Here is a 19,511-nt window from a genome sequence, read left to right as displayed (position 1 = left end):
AATTGTGTGCTTTTACCAGCTTCCTTCTTTTTTGTTCTTGGAAGAACCCGACTATCTATCTACTGAAAAATCTCTTACAGTAAGCAATACTGAGCGGGATGAGCCAATCACTGAAACGCCCCATCATCCCTGGCCATTGGCTTTGCTGGCAGGTTCTGATGGGAGCTGGAGTCTATCAACATCCGGAGGGCCACAGGTTCCCCACTTGTGGTCTACACTGAGCAGCATCTCTTTGTAGTTTGATAAACGAGTCCTATAGCAACCCAGATACGTCAGGGTTTGAACCTGTGACCTCCTGCATTCAATGCATGTGCTCTATAATTGCACTGTGGCTCTTTTCTGTTTGAAACAGATGGATAAATCTTTTTAAAAAATCTAATAAATATCTTTAAAAAAAGAAAGAAACAGATGGATAAATCTACAGGTACGACTTCTCATTCACCCCCGGCAACAACGAACTCTCAGGGGCTTGAACTCGAGCATAACAGGCAAGGTTGTGTGGTTGCAGCCTTTCAGCAACTCTTTCATCAGGTATCTCCTCTCTCTCTCTCTCTCTCTCTCTCTCTCTCTCTCTCTCTCACACACACACACACACACACACACGATAAACTGCATCAGAAACTACCTAGTTTGGCATTTCATCAACAACACATGGATCATCATGTTTGATTTGCTCTCTATGGATGCAAATATTGCAAGAGATGGGTACAGTATATAATATTTCCCATGATCCCATTTTATGTTTGCTATCTGCATTCCCTGATCATGCCAATGATCTCCATCCAAAACTGATGGTTAATTCTGTTATAGTGGGTGCAAATTTAATTATAACTCAGAATCAGAAAGAGGCAAAAACAAAACAAAATTGCACCTGGCAATGTAGTATAGAGAACATTATGGCAGTTTCTAAAAAATTTCAAATCGATTACAAAGTACAATGGGGCAAAGTTTGTATTAAAGATTTTGCTACTCTATGGCTAATCATCACCCATAAGTCTGGTGACCCCCTCAAAGCATAAGACACAGAGCTATCTGATTTTCTTTGGGACTATATGTAACTTACCATATCTTTCTGCTCAATAACTAGGAATCACCCCTGAACTGGATCAAACTATCATACTTTATATTACCAGATGTAATGAATTATTTTTTAAAGGATCCATTTTTTACCTATGGATAATCCTTTATCAACCTATTTTATTTTGGTACTGGGTCTATTGATATAGAAGGGATGCAGGTGGCGCTGTGGGCAAAACCTCAGCGCCTAGGACTTGCCGATCGTATGGTTGGCGGTTCGAATCCGCACGACAGGGTGAGCTCCCATTGCTCGGTCCCAGCTCCTGCCCACCTAGCAGTTCGAAAGCACTCTTAAGTGCAAGTAGATAAATAGGTACCGCTTTATAGCGGGAAGGTAAACGGCGTTTCAGTGTGCTGCGCTGGTGCTGGCTCGCCAGAGCAGCTTCGTCACGCTGGCCACGTGACCCGGAAGTGTCTCCGGACAGCGCTGGCCCCCGGCCTCTTAAGGGAGATGGGCGTACAACCCTAGAGTTGGACACGACTGGCCCGTACGGGCAGGGGTACCTTTTTACTATTGATATAGAGCATTATAGCAAGCTGCTAATGAAATATATGACCTACGCTCTCGTGCACAAATGGAGCTGTGCAATGTAAAACAGCCTACATCCAGTGCACACACAGACCCTTGCTGACTCGTATATATTGTACATTGTCTAAACCTGTGACTCTCCAGTGCTGTTAAGACAAAAACCCAGCTGCCTAAGAGAATCTTCATGGTTCTCTGGATTGCACTGAATAAAGTAGCAACACTGGATTTGTACGGATGGTGTGCGTTTTTTACGCTGAGTGGTACCATAGCAACACTGCATTCAGCACCCTGCAACAGATAGTCAGCACTGTTAGAGGGGACCACAATACAAGTCAGCAACAGTTTTAGAACATGGCGGAGGACCTATGGCCCTCTGGATGCAGTTTGACGCCAACTTAGATCAGCCCCAGCCACGACGGCTGAAGGTCTAGGATTAGGGGATTTTCAGATACGCTTTGTAGAATGATGAAAGCAGCTTATGCAATCCACCCAAATCAAAGTGCTTCAGTATGTGTAACTTTGCAAGATAACCCCCCGGTTTGCTCTTTTTACTAAAAGAAAAGCTAGATTAGATTTTATGTGTAATAGCTTTGAAAATCTTGCTCCAAGAACTCTTACAGTACTGTGGAAGCAGCAGATCCTTGTGAATCCAGATGGCTTATAAACCATGGTGTCAACTAACTTACTAATAAAACTTACTAAGATGGCAAGTAGTCTAGACTAAACTACATAATTGCTCCTTTGGGCAGATTTTTTATTTTTTAGAGACATGTCTTCCCATTTTCTTTTTACTCAACACCAAGGTCTAAAAACGCATTAGTTTGACATCACACCATCCATAGTCTGCTCCATAGAACGAGACCTTAAAGCAAACTGAAATGTAAAGCCAGCACTTTTTTCACCCCTAATTAAATCATTTGCCATCTGCTCCATACTGTGAAGAAATAATGTTAGCCTACAGGTTGCTTAATTTGTTTGCTTCTAGTGGTGGTAGTTTGAGCTTATCTGGCACGGTTCCAGTTAAAATCAGAAACTGCCTTTTAATTTTGTATGGAAAGTTTGGTGACATCTACTGCATTCATTATTAACCAGAACTCCTTGCAAGTTTGTACAGGAGTTGTAAAAAGGAAGAACAAAAGCATCTTACCTTCGTTATGGAACCTAACCAGCTGTGTACTTAAGGAGAAACACTCAAGCCTGATGCTTTGTCCAGGGCAAGACAGATGCTCCAATCCTTTATTGCCCTGGTTCTTCTTCTCTTAAATCATGTCAACCAACATATTTGAAGCTACACGCAGAAGAGAGAGAATGCCCACTCACAGGCTTACTCAAAAATAAATACGTAAACAAGAAATTCTGCTTATCTGCTATTAAGAGTTGTTGCTACAATTTTACACTTTTGTCAACTCTATTGATAGCCAACATCTTCCAGCAACTTTCAGCATTCACGTTCAAGAACATTAACAAGAAGATGTGAACTCTATTCAGCAAAGAATGATGACAAATTGAAGAGGCTCCGAGGTAATAGAAATGCACACAGAACCTTATTTTCTGATGCCATTCTCATTTCTTATACAGTTTTGAGCTGTGTTCCCAGCAGTTTCTACATCCTAGAAAGTAGATATGCTATTTTATACATTATTTTTACATGATATAATTGGCTTCTTTGTGAAAGAGGCAGATGAAAGGCATTTCGAGTGAGTGGTATATATACTATGTTGACAGGCAGATCCTTACTCAGGTAAAATACAGTTTAATCTTGTTAACTCACACTCTACTTTGTCATTCTTTTTACACTCCAGTCAGAATGAAATGAGAGAAAATCAGATTGTAGCATTTGGTACTGCGGTACAAACTTAAGGTATAAACAAGTTGCACTGGGTTGCGTTTCAGACATATAGACACATGATTTGTGTCTGTACCCGTTTTAAAATATACAGTAGGAATACTAATAAATGCAGCTACCTTAAATATCCGAAGAACAATCACAATGGCAATATGATTCTAGTACAGAAAGAGAAGCATATCATGTTTCCGGTTTTATTCCAATTTTCTTCAGCACAGCATTTTGCAAATGCGAAAGATATAATTGAACATTAGTTGGCCCTTTTGTACATCTTAAAGCTTTGGAGTGTTGAGGAATCAATAATTCAGGTCCTGCAAATAGTGTATCTAAAGTGATGCATACCTGCTCTATGATGCATGCTTTATGTTGTGATGTTCTGTAGAACTCTGGGTCTTTGCTTCTTTTTAAATCCACAGCACAAGAGAGATGTTACAATAGGAACAATTACTCTAGGTTTGACACTGATCAGAAAGGCAATGATTGTTGAAGACGTGTCCATAGGATGTAGCATCTTAAAGAAATAAATCCATCACTCTACCAGCATATCATCTCAACTCACTGGGTATGTTTATTCAAATATTTGAATAATATCAAGTAGCCATTTCATAAGTAGAGAACAACTGTAGTTCTATAAAAATCCAAATATGGACACTCCTTGTTGTGTAGCCCATGCAATATCCCCCCCCCCCAATAAAAGGATTGGGCTGGGGGCAGATCTCAATATCTGTTAAGTCACCGCTCTAGAAAAACCTTTATTCCAATGAACAAATGAAGGTTGAGTCTGCTGTCAGTCCATAGGAATAGGACTGAGGTTGGGGAATAACCATGGGTAAATTGAGAGTGGCAAAGCTGCAGATAAGAAGCAGAAAGGCTGAGAAGGGGGACCTATGGGTCTCCAGCTGTTGTTGGACTCCAAAACCCATCAGTCTCAACCAGCATGGTCCATGGCAAGGGATGATGGGAGTTGTGGTCCAGCAACATCTGGAGGGTCACACATTTCCCATCTACTTAGAAAGAAAATGATAGGTACAAAGTAGAGGCCAGCAGCAATGCACAATAACTTTATACTGCACCACCCACCTTTCGATTAAAAGCTCAAGATAAAAGTGTACAGTTGTGTAGTATGTTGGGCTTTGGCTAGGAAATCTTGGGTTAAGAATCCTGGTTTGACAGCTTGGCAAATCATGGTCTCTCAGCTAAACAGAAGGAATATTTTTTTGTATGTGACAGAGATGGTTGAGGAGAGCACAGCAAAGGTGGTCTGCAGTCAGCGAGAGCAGGTTTCCTAATTGCTCAGAACTGCAAAAAGCAAGTCTCCCTGCAGTTCTTTCTTTGGGCCACAGATGGCTGAAAAGTAGAGAATGAACCTTAGTCTGACATTCCTCAAGCTTTCAAGTGCAAGAATCACTGCAGGATTGAGTATGAATTATGGATTTTTAGGCTATCGAATAAGCAGGTAGAACACTTTAACTTTACTTCTGCCATTTCTAAAAGAAACACCAAATGTTATACAGTTTTGATGAAGCATTCCCTTCGAGAACAGGGGTGAGGGACCTCCCAGCCCATGGATCTAATTAAACCCACCAGGCCTCCCATTGGGTCTATGAGGCCATTTTGGCCAAGCCACATTCACCTGCCTTATAGTTAAGAGTCATGGCTGAGCCCAAAGGTGTTTTGGTGGAACCGCCCATCAGTTGATCAACATACCTGCAAAGCCCTGGCTATCAGCTGATGACCAGCTGATTGTCACTGCTTGAAGAGAGCCCTCCACAACCAACCGTCAGCAGATTGACCAGGCTTTGTAGTACAGCTTCAATGATCAACTGGGATTGGCTGCATTAGGAAACTTAGTTTTGAGGAGGCAAAAACCATTTCCCTCCCTGGGTGCAGTTGTGGTTCCCATTTGCTTAAGCATAAGACTTTTTTTTGTTAAGTAATACCAACCATGTACAATAAAGGAGATCCTGGTATGAATCTCTTCCGTCTCTATACATACACACAAAAGACTTGCCTGCACTATATTTTCCACTGGTTTTCCTTGCCTGCTCTTGAAACCATTGCCAAATTATAGAAGTTTCTATACATTTAAGTCAGATGCATTTTACCTGGGAACTAATATTACATTTTCATCACAGGTACTTTGCTTGAGATCCTTCAAAAGATCAAAAGAGAAAAATCAACTTTGTATGCCACACATAATGTAAAATAATAGTTCACATTACAGACATTTTAATGTTTTCTTTTAACCTTTTTATTTAGAGAGATATATTCTTGGTAAGGAGATATACCATGAGGAAAGCAATTTCACTGGCTGTGAGGTATGTATATTCTCCACCAAAATACTCCTCACATCTCAACTGCTTTTATAACTTTATTTACACGCAAAACAATATCAATGTTTTTCCTTGGCTTAACTACAGTATTAGTCACCCTACATGAATAAAATGAAACATTACTTGCATTACAGAACCAGTTTTCAAAAGAGGAATTTGCTTATTTGTTGAAACGTGACATTTCATTTTTGTGAACAGCCAATACTTATTTTGACCAAGACACCTGCACCATATTTTTTCCATCCTCACAGCACATTTATTTCAATAATTCTGTAAATAGGTCCTTAGCATGAGCATAGTGTTACAGTTTTCATACATATAATTACATCCAAAACAAGTTTTAAAATTCAAATTGTAAACATTCTCTTCATATGTAGAAACTTATTTTTTTTTTGTCCAAGGGTGTTATGATTTCTTTAAACAATTGTAAAATGAAAAGTCTAGGCTAAGTCATGTAGTGAGCAATGCTTCTTAGTAGATTTCTACAGTATTAAATAAAAGAGGTGGCAAAAAATGTCAAAAATGTCCTGTAAGCAACTCATACTTAAGCTAGGCATAAAAAGAAAGACTTAAGAAAATTGTGATTAAAAATAAAGAAAACTGTGAGTGCTTGATGCAACAAATGGAAAGGGGAAATACCATTACTGCTGACAAAGTTGGAGGTAGCATGGATGCACCATTTTATTGTCAGTGAGAAATGCAAGTGAAGTAAAGAATATTATTTCCTTACCACAAAGAGTTTCCAGTACTATGTACATTATTTTTAGAAATTTGTTTAACAAGTTTCCCTCTACTTTTAGTACAAAAGAGTCTCGTGTGATTAAAAAAAACACTTACACAGCTAGATAAGAGTAGTACTAATTGCCCTATTTGAATGGAACAGTCTCTTGAACTATGAAGTACATGATATTTAATGCCCTAAATTGAGTTAATTGCATTAGCATTTCTTGGTATTGTACAAAACACTACATACATACAAACAAAATATAATATTTTACTAAGCAAGGGTTTTTTGTTTAATAAACAGAGCATTGATTCTGGTAACACTGTAAAGAATGTTTTCATTTCATAAAACCTATCTTAAGTACCCATGTGCAACATTTTAAAAACGGCTGCTTACGTGTAATGGGCTTGTATCAATAGTGAACACAGTAATTGACAAAAAACATAGTAAACTTTAAAAACACATCTTCCACCCTATATAAAATATAAAGACTACTTACGGTAACTGTTTTAAGTACTCAATTGTTTGGATGTTAACTGTCACTCTTCTCCCCATTTTCCGGCTTCAGATTTTATAAACAGATAATTTATTTTAACCTTAAAAAAACTAACAAAGATATTTAAAATGTTCATTCAATGCAATATGAAGTGTTTCCAACGTTCTATGAAGCTGCTTCCGCCATCAGGAAAGAAAATGAAGTTTCAGTAATTGAGGCAGGTTTTTTAAGCAGTGACGTTACTTCCACCATGCCAGCCCCAGTTCGAGGAAGATTTGCGTTGACAATGTGGCGCTGAAGGTGTTTTATCCAGTCTTCTTGGACAGACAAGGGCCCCCGAAACACCAGACCACAAAACCTGCACAGTTTTTAAAATCATCCAAATAAAGCACATTAGCATTGTAATTGAACTTTGTGTTAAGTGCAGTAGATTCACAAAATAACGACAGAAAAACTAAGCCTGAGTATGCATATCTCTGATAGATTTTTAAAAATTCCTGGGTGTTAATTCAGCTATCGTTTATCACAGATATAAGTAACTCTAGATACAAAAAAACAGAAGCATACAACTTTATATCACGAATTATACCTCTAATTCTAAAATTACAACTGTGAATTAAAAACTGGTGTCTGGTTTTCTTCTTCCCTCCCCATCTTTCTTAAATTTGTGTTGTGTTTTTTAGACGATAAGCATGAGGGTAGGAATGATCTTATCTTTTAAGCCAACTGCTATATGCTACTACTGCAAAGTGTTTTGTGAGTCCCAACTCATAATAGGGGGAAGGTAAATAATCTAATGTGAGGTTCTCGGCCCAGTTCAAGGTGCTAGTTATTACCTAAGTAAAGTCCTAATTAGGTAGTACAGTGGTACCTTGTTTTGAGTCCACCTCATTGAGCGTCCATTTCAACGACTGCCTGTGGCAAACCCAGAAGTACTGGAACAGGTTACTTTCGGGTTTGCCACTCGCACATGCGCAGAAGCACTAAATCACACTTCACGCATGCGCAGAAGCACAAACCGCTCCACGCACGCACTTTGTTGTGCGTCCTTTTCGTCTAGCGTCCGGGGCTCCGGAACAGATCCCAGTTGCAAAACAAGGTACGACTGTACCTCTCCTCAAATTAGGTTACCCTTCCTTAAAATCCTAGAGTGTGGGGAAGCCTTGCTAATATTCACTTTCATTAGCAGTGACTTATTTGCTGGGATGCAGGGAAGTAATGAGGGCCTAAGGGAGTGGGGGAATCAAGGAAAATAAGGCTTTCTCAGTTTCTCCCCAAATGACTTTCCATTTCCCCCCAAAGACTTCTTGAATTATCATCAACACAACTGGTCAGTTAGTTAAGTATTTTCATTTATTTACTTGATTTGGGGGGCAGCTACCGGCTACACTCATGCATGCTGAGCATCATTAGGTCCACAGGTCACTAGATAACTATAATTTTTGTACATACATGACACTCAAATACAAGATGCATTTCTACAAATCAGGAACAAGCTATAGCTACTCCAAATGACCCAATGCAGTCCCACACATACCTGCACCGGAGTATGTAAACTTCATCAGCACCATGAGGTAATGGCAGAATTTTTTTCTTGCTCCCAGATCTTGATCTTGATTTTTTTTGCTTACAATCTATGGCTATGAAGAGAAAATAAAATTATGTAGATAGATATAAGTTTTGAGCACTTTACTGGATAACTCCCTCCCCCCGAAATATGTTAAAGGATACTTCTATTCTCACTTATTTTCTATACCATATTAAATTATGTAACTTGAAAATATGCACTTTCCAATTCATCATAAAGCTGAAGTGTGCACACCATTTTCATGCACAAATGAGCTTACATGCTTGACACCTACAGTTTAAGTTTAATTTTAAAACATGTATATTTGATGACCAAACCACATTTCAGACTACTAAGTCATTCTACCTAACTGGTAACCCAAGCATCATGCTTTGCTTGTAAATTTTATCAATATAGAGGCCTTCAAGATCATTTGAAATGTCAATATCATTTGTTTTCATCATGCAGCCAACAACCATAACTCAAAAGGACCAATGATTAAATATAAAGTATGTTTTGACAAACTTCATAACTAGAACTTTTGTATATATTACACTGAAACGTTTTCTGTTCTGTATGCTAAAGGAGTCTTATGATAATGGTTTTATTTTGGTTTTAAGTTTTAAGGCTGAAGAGTATCAGGATCTCCAACCATTGCTGATTGTCCCTTTAATAAGGTGTACTGGAATCAGATGTGCTACAGAATTATTACTGATTTGTGTCAGGGTGATGTGAATTCTTTTGAGGTACAAAAGGAAATAAAGCAATGTAGGGAATTCAAAAGGAAAAGCCTAGTCTGACAAGAATGCACTGTTTAGTTCCTAATGTAATTGAACATGAAACACTTAGGATATTTTGGAAAATGAATGCATGCAGCTTCATCCAAGCACATGTACCAGCAGTACAAAAGAGCTGGAAACAAAGCAAGAATTCTACTTGCAAATACCTACTTAAGTTTGTGATTAATGTAACCCTCTTCTACAGAGAAGGATAATGTCAGAAACTGTGTAAAGTAAAATGCTCTCAATATAATATAACCTCCAAATTCCTCATCTAAGCTACTTATGGCATGAAGAAGATAAAAGGCAGGACAGCCTGCAGTTTCCATCTGACAACTACTACAACCTAACAGTCAGAATATATGCTGGAATCCAGGGAGTCAAGGTAAACTTTAAAGACCTTAACAGCAAGCTTTTGTCCATACCTCAAATCAAATAACATAACATTTTCAAACAAAAATCCACAAACTATAGGATGAGGTGTTTCCTCCTATCACCTAGATAATAATAATAAAATACAGAAATGGAAAATGTATTGCATTGCTGCACTCAAAAACCACTGAGCATCACCAAGGAAATTCTCTCTTCGGAATGAAACTATGATAATTGTATTGGTATTGGAGATGCCATACCATCCATAACAGCATTTTCTGGCTACTATTTAAAGGACAAGCATTGGCAAAAAAAGAAGAAGGCACAGTTCCAAATAACACCTATCTCTGCATGTGTGTCTTGGATATATAAATGGCAAAACTAGGCTAAAGAATTATTAAAGACCACTATATGGACAGCAGGACCAAGAATAGCGAAAAGCTCACTATTGCTTAGGTCCTCACATTTTCTTAGATTTGATTTCCCAAGATAAACAGTTTTCAGGGAGGGAAATAAAATCTACCTCTCTTCCCAATTCTCAAATTATTAGACCTGCCATCAGCAAATGCTCTAGGGGTCTGAGATTACACCAGCTATTTGCTCTAAAGCTAGCTCTTCTCTTGCACAGATTACTGAAAGCTAAAATAGTCCTGGGACTTTGATTTAGAATGTCCTCCTGGAGGCAAAAACTCTAGATGTCACAGCACACTAACCGTACCAAATGACTGAAAAGCTTACATAGGCTGTAGAAGAAATGCAACCATGAATAGTGTCGGAAAAATATATGCATCTTTAACTTAGCCCTGCTGATAAACACCCATTACAACCACAATAACCACTCCCTGGATTTCACCTTTTTATAACAGCCTGGATAACAAAGCGTGGGCATAAGCTCTGATCAACTAAGAGCTTAAACAAGAACAAAATAATATATTACAGGCATTAATATATGCAGAAATTAGATTAATTTAACAACTGCAGGTTAATATATTATTAAAGATAAAACATTACAACTTCAAATGTTATGCCTTATTTAAACTTGGTATAATTGCTATGGAATGTGGAATGGAATATGGAATCTCCTTCTATTTAAATTCAGGACTTAATTCCCCATCCTCCCTATACCAGCCAGCAGTCAGAAAGCAAGACCAGCGTCTACAATGATATCTTCTCTCACTTTGCTTCTCACTGGCCTGATAAATATTCAATCACAGCTAATATGCTTTTCTGAGGAAAAAGTTCTCACTTGAGTCAGAACCACCATCTTAAAGATTCCACGCGGCCTGTTTGCTGGAGCCTATCTGCTTCCTTAAGCACATATCTTCCAGAAGTGTCTACCTCCAGCTGCTTCCTTCTGGTCCTTCCTCTTCTAGGATTACCTTAAGCTATGAGTCTTCATCTCATGACCACTTGGCACACCTCAACTCCACTAATCTTTATGCTATCTCTGCCTTCTTGTCTTTATCCTTCTCTGCCTCGGGCCTTGTTTATTTTACTGGCCAGTCAATAGTGCCCCCTTCCATTGGTCTTTACCCAAGGACCAATATGAGTTATCTGATCAGTAAAATTATCCAATGCAAAGCCCCATGCACTGAAGTTCCCAATAACCAGCTTGTTTGGGAAGTTCTGTGCTGTGACTTTGACAGGTGTGTTGTCTTGGTTACGAACACTACGAAAGGCATTTTCTCCCGAAAAGAAAACATTATTTTTCAATTGACTAGTCTAAGATCTGGACAAAGCACCGCCAGCCAAAATTACTCAATGGGGATGGGGCCAGATGAGGTTCTGGCCTGCTGAGTCAAGAGGTTCCCTTCCGCTGCTATAGAGAGTTTCCTGCATTGGCAGGAAATTGAACCGGATGTACCTTCTAACTCTCATTTTTAGAGCATTATCTAAGGAAGCAGAGTTAAATAAAAGAAAGGAGCCTGGAAGGCACCAAAGTAGAAGGTAAATGTTGGACTAAGGGAGAAGAATCTCCAAGAAACACAGCGAAGTGCAACAGAGGAAAGGTCTCAGAGAAACAAGAGAAGTCTCCTTGCCATTCCTGAATATGCCAGGCTGATGATAGCTTGCCAAGGAATCACCATTTAAACACTTTCTACCAAACTTGTAGAAAATAAAGCTAATTCCAATGGTAAAAGAATATAGCATGTTACCGGATCACCATTGACAGCGAGCCATATAAATTCTTACAAGAATGATAAAAGCTGCTTGTTTCACAACAAAGTTTTATGGAAGCCAATTATCAAAAATAAATGAATAGTACAATACTGAGCAACATAAAATCTGTAAGCTTCTTACATAGCATTTCATGTGTTAGCTAATAATACTTGAACTCGGATTAACATTAAACTATTTGTTAACAGGAATGATCTTCCCTAGCTAGCAGGAGCCAACCTTACAAAAATAACCAAGAAGTATGCCACAGAAAGTTTAAATGCTGTATTTTTACTGTACTTTAACATGTGTGTCCAACACAACAGTTCTGCAACCTCAAGAAGTTATCTGTAAATTTATTCTCCATCTGCAGTCATATACATAAACAGCTAATGTTTCACGGGCAAATATCAAACTTATGGTAATGTTTATTGGAAACTGTGGAAAGAAAGTTTTCCAACAAATGATCTGTGACCAACATAGCATGTGGCAATTTACTGACAGACACATACAAACAAATGACTCCACAGCAAGATCCTGCACATGACACTTGCAGGTCGTCCATGTGGGATGTTGCAAAACCCGCAGGAATTAACACTTGGTTGTAGCAACACCCTAATGATTTGTTTCTTTTCAAGTGAACATTTATCATCATCTGCAGGGAAGACAAATGTCAGGGCAGTCTCCTTTTTTAAGAAGAGGTTTTCATATTCAAAGATCATATTGCCCATCACTTGGCCGACAAATTTCCTTTTCAACTGCCCTCTCTCAAATGCAAAAATAATGAAGATCCCAACTGACAGCAGAACTTCGTTGACTCTTCCTGCTTCTGTGCTTTCTTTTGGAATAACATTTTCCATGGTAGCATCAGCCCAGCTAGCAGGAGCCAACCAGAAAGGGCCTGATATACATGAGTGGAAGCGGGTAGAAGCTTCTACATGCTTTGATAAAGTGGGGTGGGGATCTAGTAGAAAAATATGTTTCTACACTTTTCAAAGTCACGCCCAAGTTGAGGTTACTGATAAATAACCATTAAAAGCTATCTATCTACTAAACATATTAATGCGTAATTCTATTATCTTTCTTCGAGAAGCAATAAAAGGTAAAGGTAAAGGACCCCTGGGCGCTTAAGTCCAGTCAAAGGCGACTATGGGGTGGCACTCATCTCGCTTTTCAGGGCAAGCGAGCTGGCGTTTGTCCACGGACAGCTTTCTGGGTCATGTGGCCAGCATGACTAAACCGCTTATGGCGCAACGGGACACCGTGACGGAAGCCAGAGCGCACAGAAATGCCATTTACCTTCCCACCACAGCTGTACCTATTTATCTACTTGCAATGGTGTGCTTTTCAACTGCCAGGTTGGCAGGAACTGGGACAGAGCAATGGGAGCTCACCCCATCACACGGATTCAACCTTCTGACTTTAGACCACAGCTCCACCCACTCCCTAAAAGCAACAATGTATGTTCAACCTCCCCTTGTTTGACACTCAATCAGTACAGCATGAGACTCTTAATCTCAGGGTCATGGGTTCGAACCCCATGTTGGGCAAAAGATTCCTGAACTGCAGGGAGTTGGACTAGATGACCCTCCTGGACCCTTCCAACTCTACAATTCTATGACCTGTATTCAAACTGTAAGCTTCAGGAGGTCAGGAAACTCTCTCTTTTTGTAAAGCTCTGCAAGTTACCCTACAGTGATGGTATAGTACAAATAAATAATCATTGAAGTTGTAGGGAAGGAATTGTGGCAGTGCTGAGACAAGCTTAAATGACACACCTGACAACACATTTACGCTACGTAAGTTGCGCATGGTGGTGTCATGATGGTCACAAGAACTGTTGTATGTGAAACAAAAATTTCAGCTAACATCCAATCACATTTTCTTAATGCTAATAAACTCAAAGAAGAGAATACATGCCCATTTAGGGCAGGATTCCTCTAACCAGCGGAAGTCCATTGCAAGAGCTTCTGCTTATTCTTCTAGTTTTGCCACACAACCAGATTACACATCTTACACTAACTGGAAATAAATGAAAGATTACAAAAAATAAAAGAATAAACTTACACGTTTTGATTCTAAATTATTTCTAATGACTTCAGAAAATAATTCTCAAAATATCAGTGCAATACATTATCGCCAACAAAACTGAAATAAATTTCTTAGGGCAAATATTTAAAAATCCAGCCACAAAGTATGCTGTAATACTGTACCACAGATCTGATCAACCCACTTCAACATGCATAAAAGAAAGTAAAAAAAAAGGTAAAGTCAACCAAAATTATTTGGGATTCATAATGCATTGCAAATGCAGTTAGAACTAGAAACAGCCTAATACGTTTTGGTGATAGCGGCAGGGAATCCAAATCCCTTCAAAAATATAAAGTTATTAACTATGGTGTTACCATCTGAGGCGACCCACCTCAGTTTAGGATAGTCCTGATCAGAACTTTAAATAAGCTTAACATTTCGGGGTTACTATTTTATCTTATCTTAGGCCATACAACCCACCTGTCTTTTGTGCTATTGAATCTAAAGACAGTTTGGAAACTTCAGCTGGAGCAGAATTCAGTGGTCAGGTTGCTTATCGGGGCAAGACAGTTTGAGCATATAATGCCAACCCTGAGCCAACTTCCCTGCCAGTTAGTTTTGGGGCCCTATTCAAAGTGCTGTTTTGATCCACAAAGCCTTAAATGGCTCAGGAGCACAAGAGCTCAAGGATTGTCTCCGTCCATATGAGCCTACCTGGACCCTGTGATCATCATCTGAGGCCCTTCTTTGTGTGCCTTCTCCATAAGAGGTATGGAGGGTGGCAACATGAGAACATGCCTTTTCTGCAGTGGCTCCCTGTTTGTGGCTTACGACCGCAATATGGTTCAACCTCAAGGAGCAGCTCTCCGCATATGAATCGACCCGGACCCTGTGATCATCATAGGAGACCTTTCTTCATATGCCTTCTCCGCAAGAGGTCCAGAGAGCGGCAACACAAGAATAGGCCTTTTCTGCGGTGGCTCCCTGTTTGTGGAATGATCTCCCCAGGGAGGCTCGCCTGGCCCCTTCGTTACATATCTTTAGGCACTAGGAAAACACATTCCTCTTCTTCTAGGTCTTCAGCTAATTAAATAATCTATAATCTATATACTGTTTTTGTTTGTTACTAGATTGTGCATTTTTGCATTTTTATATTGTAAACTGCCCTGTAATCCTTGGATAAATTTAATTAATAACAACGACAACAATAATACAGTAATAATAATAATAATAATAATAAAATGAAAACACAGTTTCTCTACGAGATGCAAAGCAGTAAGAACGTGCATTTCATTTAACTGGTAGACTCATGAATTAAAGGCTGTCTATTGGAACTGAACATATTGCAGAGTTTAGGGAGCTAAAGCATTAGATAGAAGTAGATTATGTGTGCTCAGTGGATAATCCTGGTGCGAAACAGAATAGCATTACCTGGATTCTAGAGCCTATGATGACCTTCTAGTCTCTGACATCAAATATCAAGACATAATATAAGCATTATGTAAATAGTAGTACGAAATCTTGTGATGACTAGCCTCTCAAATTATATAAATTCAGTTTTAAGACATATATTTGCATGAAATTAAGACTTCATTTTAAAAGTGCACCTTGTTATAATTGAAACTTACTATATCTGATTTTTTTTAAAGTTACTTTTAAAACCATGCCTTTTTATACACCTTGAAATTCACAGACTAAATACAATAGTTATTATTAAGAAGATAAAGAGTATTCACTCTTCATTGTAAACTGCTTATTTACCATCAAGCGGTATATAAATTTTGTTAAATAAAAACTAGGGTGTCCCAGACCAGACTCAAGTTGCAACTGACAGTTAAGGGTAGAGCGATCTAATGATACCAGGGATGTCCTGGAACTAATCCCTAAGCAGTTTGGTCCGGGAGAATGCAATGTTCCAGGCTGACAATGACCATCACTATCCTAAATCTTACCCTTTTCATGGTAGCATCTGTATCTAATCACTGGGCTCAATTGACCATTAGAGGAAAGGGCATGCTCGTGTTCTCCACAAGTCATTAAATAAACAAAGGCAGAGTAGTGAAAAATGCCAATGTCTTGACCAGAAGCTCATGTAGCCCTGGGAAAAACACTCCTTTCAGCTTCAGTGAGTTTGATAGTTGATAGTTTTTCTCCTATTCAAAAGTAAAATACAAAAGGTCCCATAGCAATTGTCACATATAAAAATAAAGGTCATTTATGCATACAATTATGCAACTAGGGCACAAAACTGAAAAATGCTCAAAGGAATTTATGGCCATGGCATTTCCTTCAAAAATATGTAACACTACGAAAAATACTAGTCCTAGGTATTAAAATTAAGCTGAAATGAAGAAAAATAATTACATAGTACAGCAATTAACATGACCTTTGAACACAGGGCATTATATTTTTGTCACAGAAGAGTAACCATTTAATATATTTTCTTTCCCTAAAATGCAGCTTTCTCTCATCTAGGGAAACTGCTAACAGAAATAAGAGGAAACAATGAAATTTAAAGAAGTGGTGTCAAACTGAAGACAAACACCAGGATTTTGCTCTCAAATTCTCATAGGTAAATTGGTAGTAGAATTCTTCACTTGAATTGACAATACTAAATAGCCAGGCACAGTCTACAACTGAAAGGGATTTATTTCCAGATCACACACATAGAGTTAGGAGACAGCTGTTTATGATTTGCAAAGCATAAAAAATTGTGACAATATCCACTGCAGTCTCCAGGTTTGCAGATAAATTAAACATCTGTATGGAAATGTTGCAGGCTATTTATGTATTAACATTCCACCCCTTCAGTGTTGCCAGAGGGTAATTACACAATTAAACCTATGAAACTAAGCAATAAATTAAAAGTATTCCAATTCATTTTGAATGTGTATCCATTTGCAAGTGTTATGGCAAAGTATGACATTTACAATAACATAAGCCTGATATTAAGAACCTATCATACTTCTAAGGACTAGACAGTTTATGATTAAGTGCTTGATCATTTACAGTGTTTTTATAAGCCACCTCGGAGCCTAAGCCAATGTAATGTTACCACCCCATGAAGGGAGCAGGAACAGATCATGGAATGAGAACGCCCAGCCCCAACTCTAAAGCACTCCATTTCACTATAGCAGCCTTAATGGAAGTCATATTGGTGTGGACATTGGTCGTGGTGAGCACGATCTAGGGTTTGCTTTTGGCCAGGAATTGAAAGCCAGTTTCAAACCCGATTTCAAATTCTGGTATAAAATGAGCCCCGGTTTGTGCTAACCACGGATAATGGCAGTCCCAACATAGCTCAATTATGGGTTAGGAAAGAGCACGCTTCCTTTATCACACTTAAGGATCACAACTTTATAGCCACAACAACTCAGACGGCTTGAAAGCTAGGAGACAGATTAGACACTAGTTTGGTTGGCTGTTGAATGGAAATAGTAGCTATCAAGCTAACTGATATTTTAAGGCTTTGACTTAGAAATTGTGGTTTCCTTCAGTATCATGCTTCCATGTAAGCCATTTGAGCCCCACTGAGGAATCTGATTTTTCCTAAATTGTGCTGGCCTTGGGCACCTGCACTTGAAAGGAGGGGATTGTTTATACACTGAAAGCTTGACTACCCCACAAGTAGTCTGATAACATCTACTTTTGTTTAGACCAGCGGTCTTCAGCATTTTCAATTTGAGAACCCTCATGCATTTGCGGGACCCATTTCTTAAGTATATGCATTGTGGCTGCAATCCACTTTAAATCAGACTGCGACTCAATAGTGGGTCAGGGCCCATCAGTTGAAGACCATTGGTTTAGACTACTGCAGTTGGGTGGATCTGATTTATATAAAAGTCCCATCACTGTCAAAATCCAAGTACAGTATAAAGCACCAAATGGATACACAAAACACAACAGCACTTTGTTGTTACTATTTCATTTTGTGGAAGACCAAAGTAAAAAAAAGTAACTGATAATAAATATATGGGAGAAAATAAGAGTAGCTTTTGTTGAACATGATGTGCTGAAAATTGTACCACATATAATTGTCTATGTTTATCCGAGCTTGTTCTCAATTCACCTAACAAATAATTGGTGAAAATCTCCCTCATTTATAAAAGCAGCTCCTTTTGCATTTAGCCAGAAAACAAAAAGGCATTCCGCTCTCAACTGTTTGTACACATGAAAATAATGCTGGATCTAACATGAACCAATGAAAATAAAAACCAGGCATGGGAAAAAATGGACATTAGCAACGTAAGTTTACAAGTTGCTAAAAGTTCTGTTTCTCAAATTCAACTTCTGTTTCAGAAAATTTTAAATGTCAACTGAATTAGCATATGAATCTGTCAAGTCTGATGAGGAAAACGTATACAGACAGACTTGATTTTACATCTGTAACAAACATACCTGTCCCAGTCAAAAGTCCAGCACTCTTCTTTCGTGCATAAGCGCGCAAATGGTTGGACAGGCTAACAGCACTTGTAAACGCCGTATTGCAATGCACACACGTTCTAAGCTTCACAGGCATACCTATCATTCAAAAGAAAACTATAATCCAGTTCTCTCTTTAAAAGTGAAACTCTCAAAAGCGTTTTGGAAAATTCTGTATTAAAACTTGCTTTTACGCAGGTTCACTACATCATCAACGTAATTATTTCATATACTAGAAAGAGCCAAGCTCATGGCGATTACTTCTGCATGTGACATTTGGCATGAAACATGCTATTTTGTACAAAAAAAAATGGAAGGCATGATTTGCATTCCTAAGCTTCTCTGAATTATCACTTTCCTGTTTATCTTCACATTGCACAGATTATTTCCTAAACCCAAAATACAATTCTGCAATTTGAATAGCACAGTTCTGTTAAGAAGTTTCAAGGCTTCTAATGTTCCCAATAAAGAGAATTATAAAGTCTAGTTGACAAAGTGGTAATTAAAGTGTTTTACCCACAAGACTGTAAAAGGCTCAATACTAAATTAGGTTGCTGATGAAGGCTGGGAGGAAAAGGTGGTAAAACACACCACTGCACAGCTGTTAGACAAAACATTTTATTTGGTGCATTTTATCTTCATTACTCTGAATGCGCAATCAATAATGAAAGTTAATGATTTGTAGTTTTTGCTAAAATCTTTGTGCTAAATAAATGATCAACAAACATCGCAGGAAAGAACACACAGCCAAACCATACTACACTGTTTCAGACAAAGAAACCAATAAAAATGGTTTCTTCTCAACTTTACTTTCATAGAGGCACAAATTTTTCACTGTCCTCAGAAATATATTGTCTTAGACAACACATTCAACAAATTGGGAAAAGGTTTTTCATTTATTTGAAAGCTTTTTTATCAAAACAAGAATCCTGTCAGGTAATAATAAGAAGAAGAACATTTATATGCCACCCATCTGGCTGGGTTGTCCCAGCCACTCTGGGCTGCTTCCAACACATGAAAAAACCAAAGTTTAGATTTACTGCAATATATCTTCTTTTACTGAAGAATAATTAGACACTAAAACTGGGTTTCATATACTTGAGAAAATATTAAAAAAACAGACTTAAAATTATGAAAGTATATGGGTTTCATATACTTGAGAAAATATTAAAAAAACA

At 38.3% G+C, this 19,511-nt stretch overlaps 1 protein-coding gene across 9 annotated transcripts in view; it reads right to left on the bottom strand.

The window, feature by feature from the left end:
• Positions 1 to 5,679: 5,679 nt before the first annotated feature.
• Positions 5,680 to 19,511, bottom strand: part of ZNF644 (zinc finger protein 644) — a 64,459-nt gene continuing 50,627 nt past the window's right edge. For 7 of the 9 annotated variants that reach the window (XM_053391802.1, XM_053391811.1, XM_053391804.1 and 4 more), the window contains 3 exons: positions 18,310 to 18,432; positions 8,543 to 8,645; positions 5,680 to 7,363 (listed from right to left, as the gene is read on the bottom strand). In XM_053391802.1, coding sequence (XP_053247777.1) covers positions 7,171 to 7,363; positions 8,543 to 8,645; positions 18,310 to 18,432 — 419 coding nt within the window. In that variant the 3' untranslated portion in view covers positions 5,680 to 7,170. Of the gene's footprint in view, positions 7,364 to 8,542; positions 8,646 to 15,917; positions 16,065 to 18,309; positions 18,433 to 19,511 lie in introns of those variants that run through there. The other 2 variants (XM_053391809.1, XM_053391810.1) reach the window with 2 other exon arrangements.

This window comes from Podarcis raffonei, chromosome 6, assembly GCF_027172205.1.
Source record: "Podarcis raffonei isolate rPodRaf1 chromosome 6, rPodRaf1.pri, whole genome shotgun sequence".
Lineage (NCBI taxonomy): Eukaryota > Metazoa > Chordata > Lepidosauria > Squamata > Lacertidae > Podarcis > Podarcis raffonei.
The sequence above is the reverse complement of the archived record's forward strand: the minus strand, read 5'-3'. Positions and strand labels throughout refer to the sequence as shown.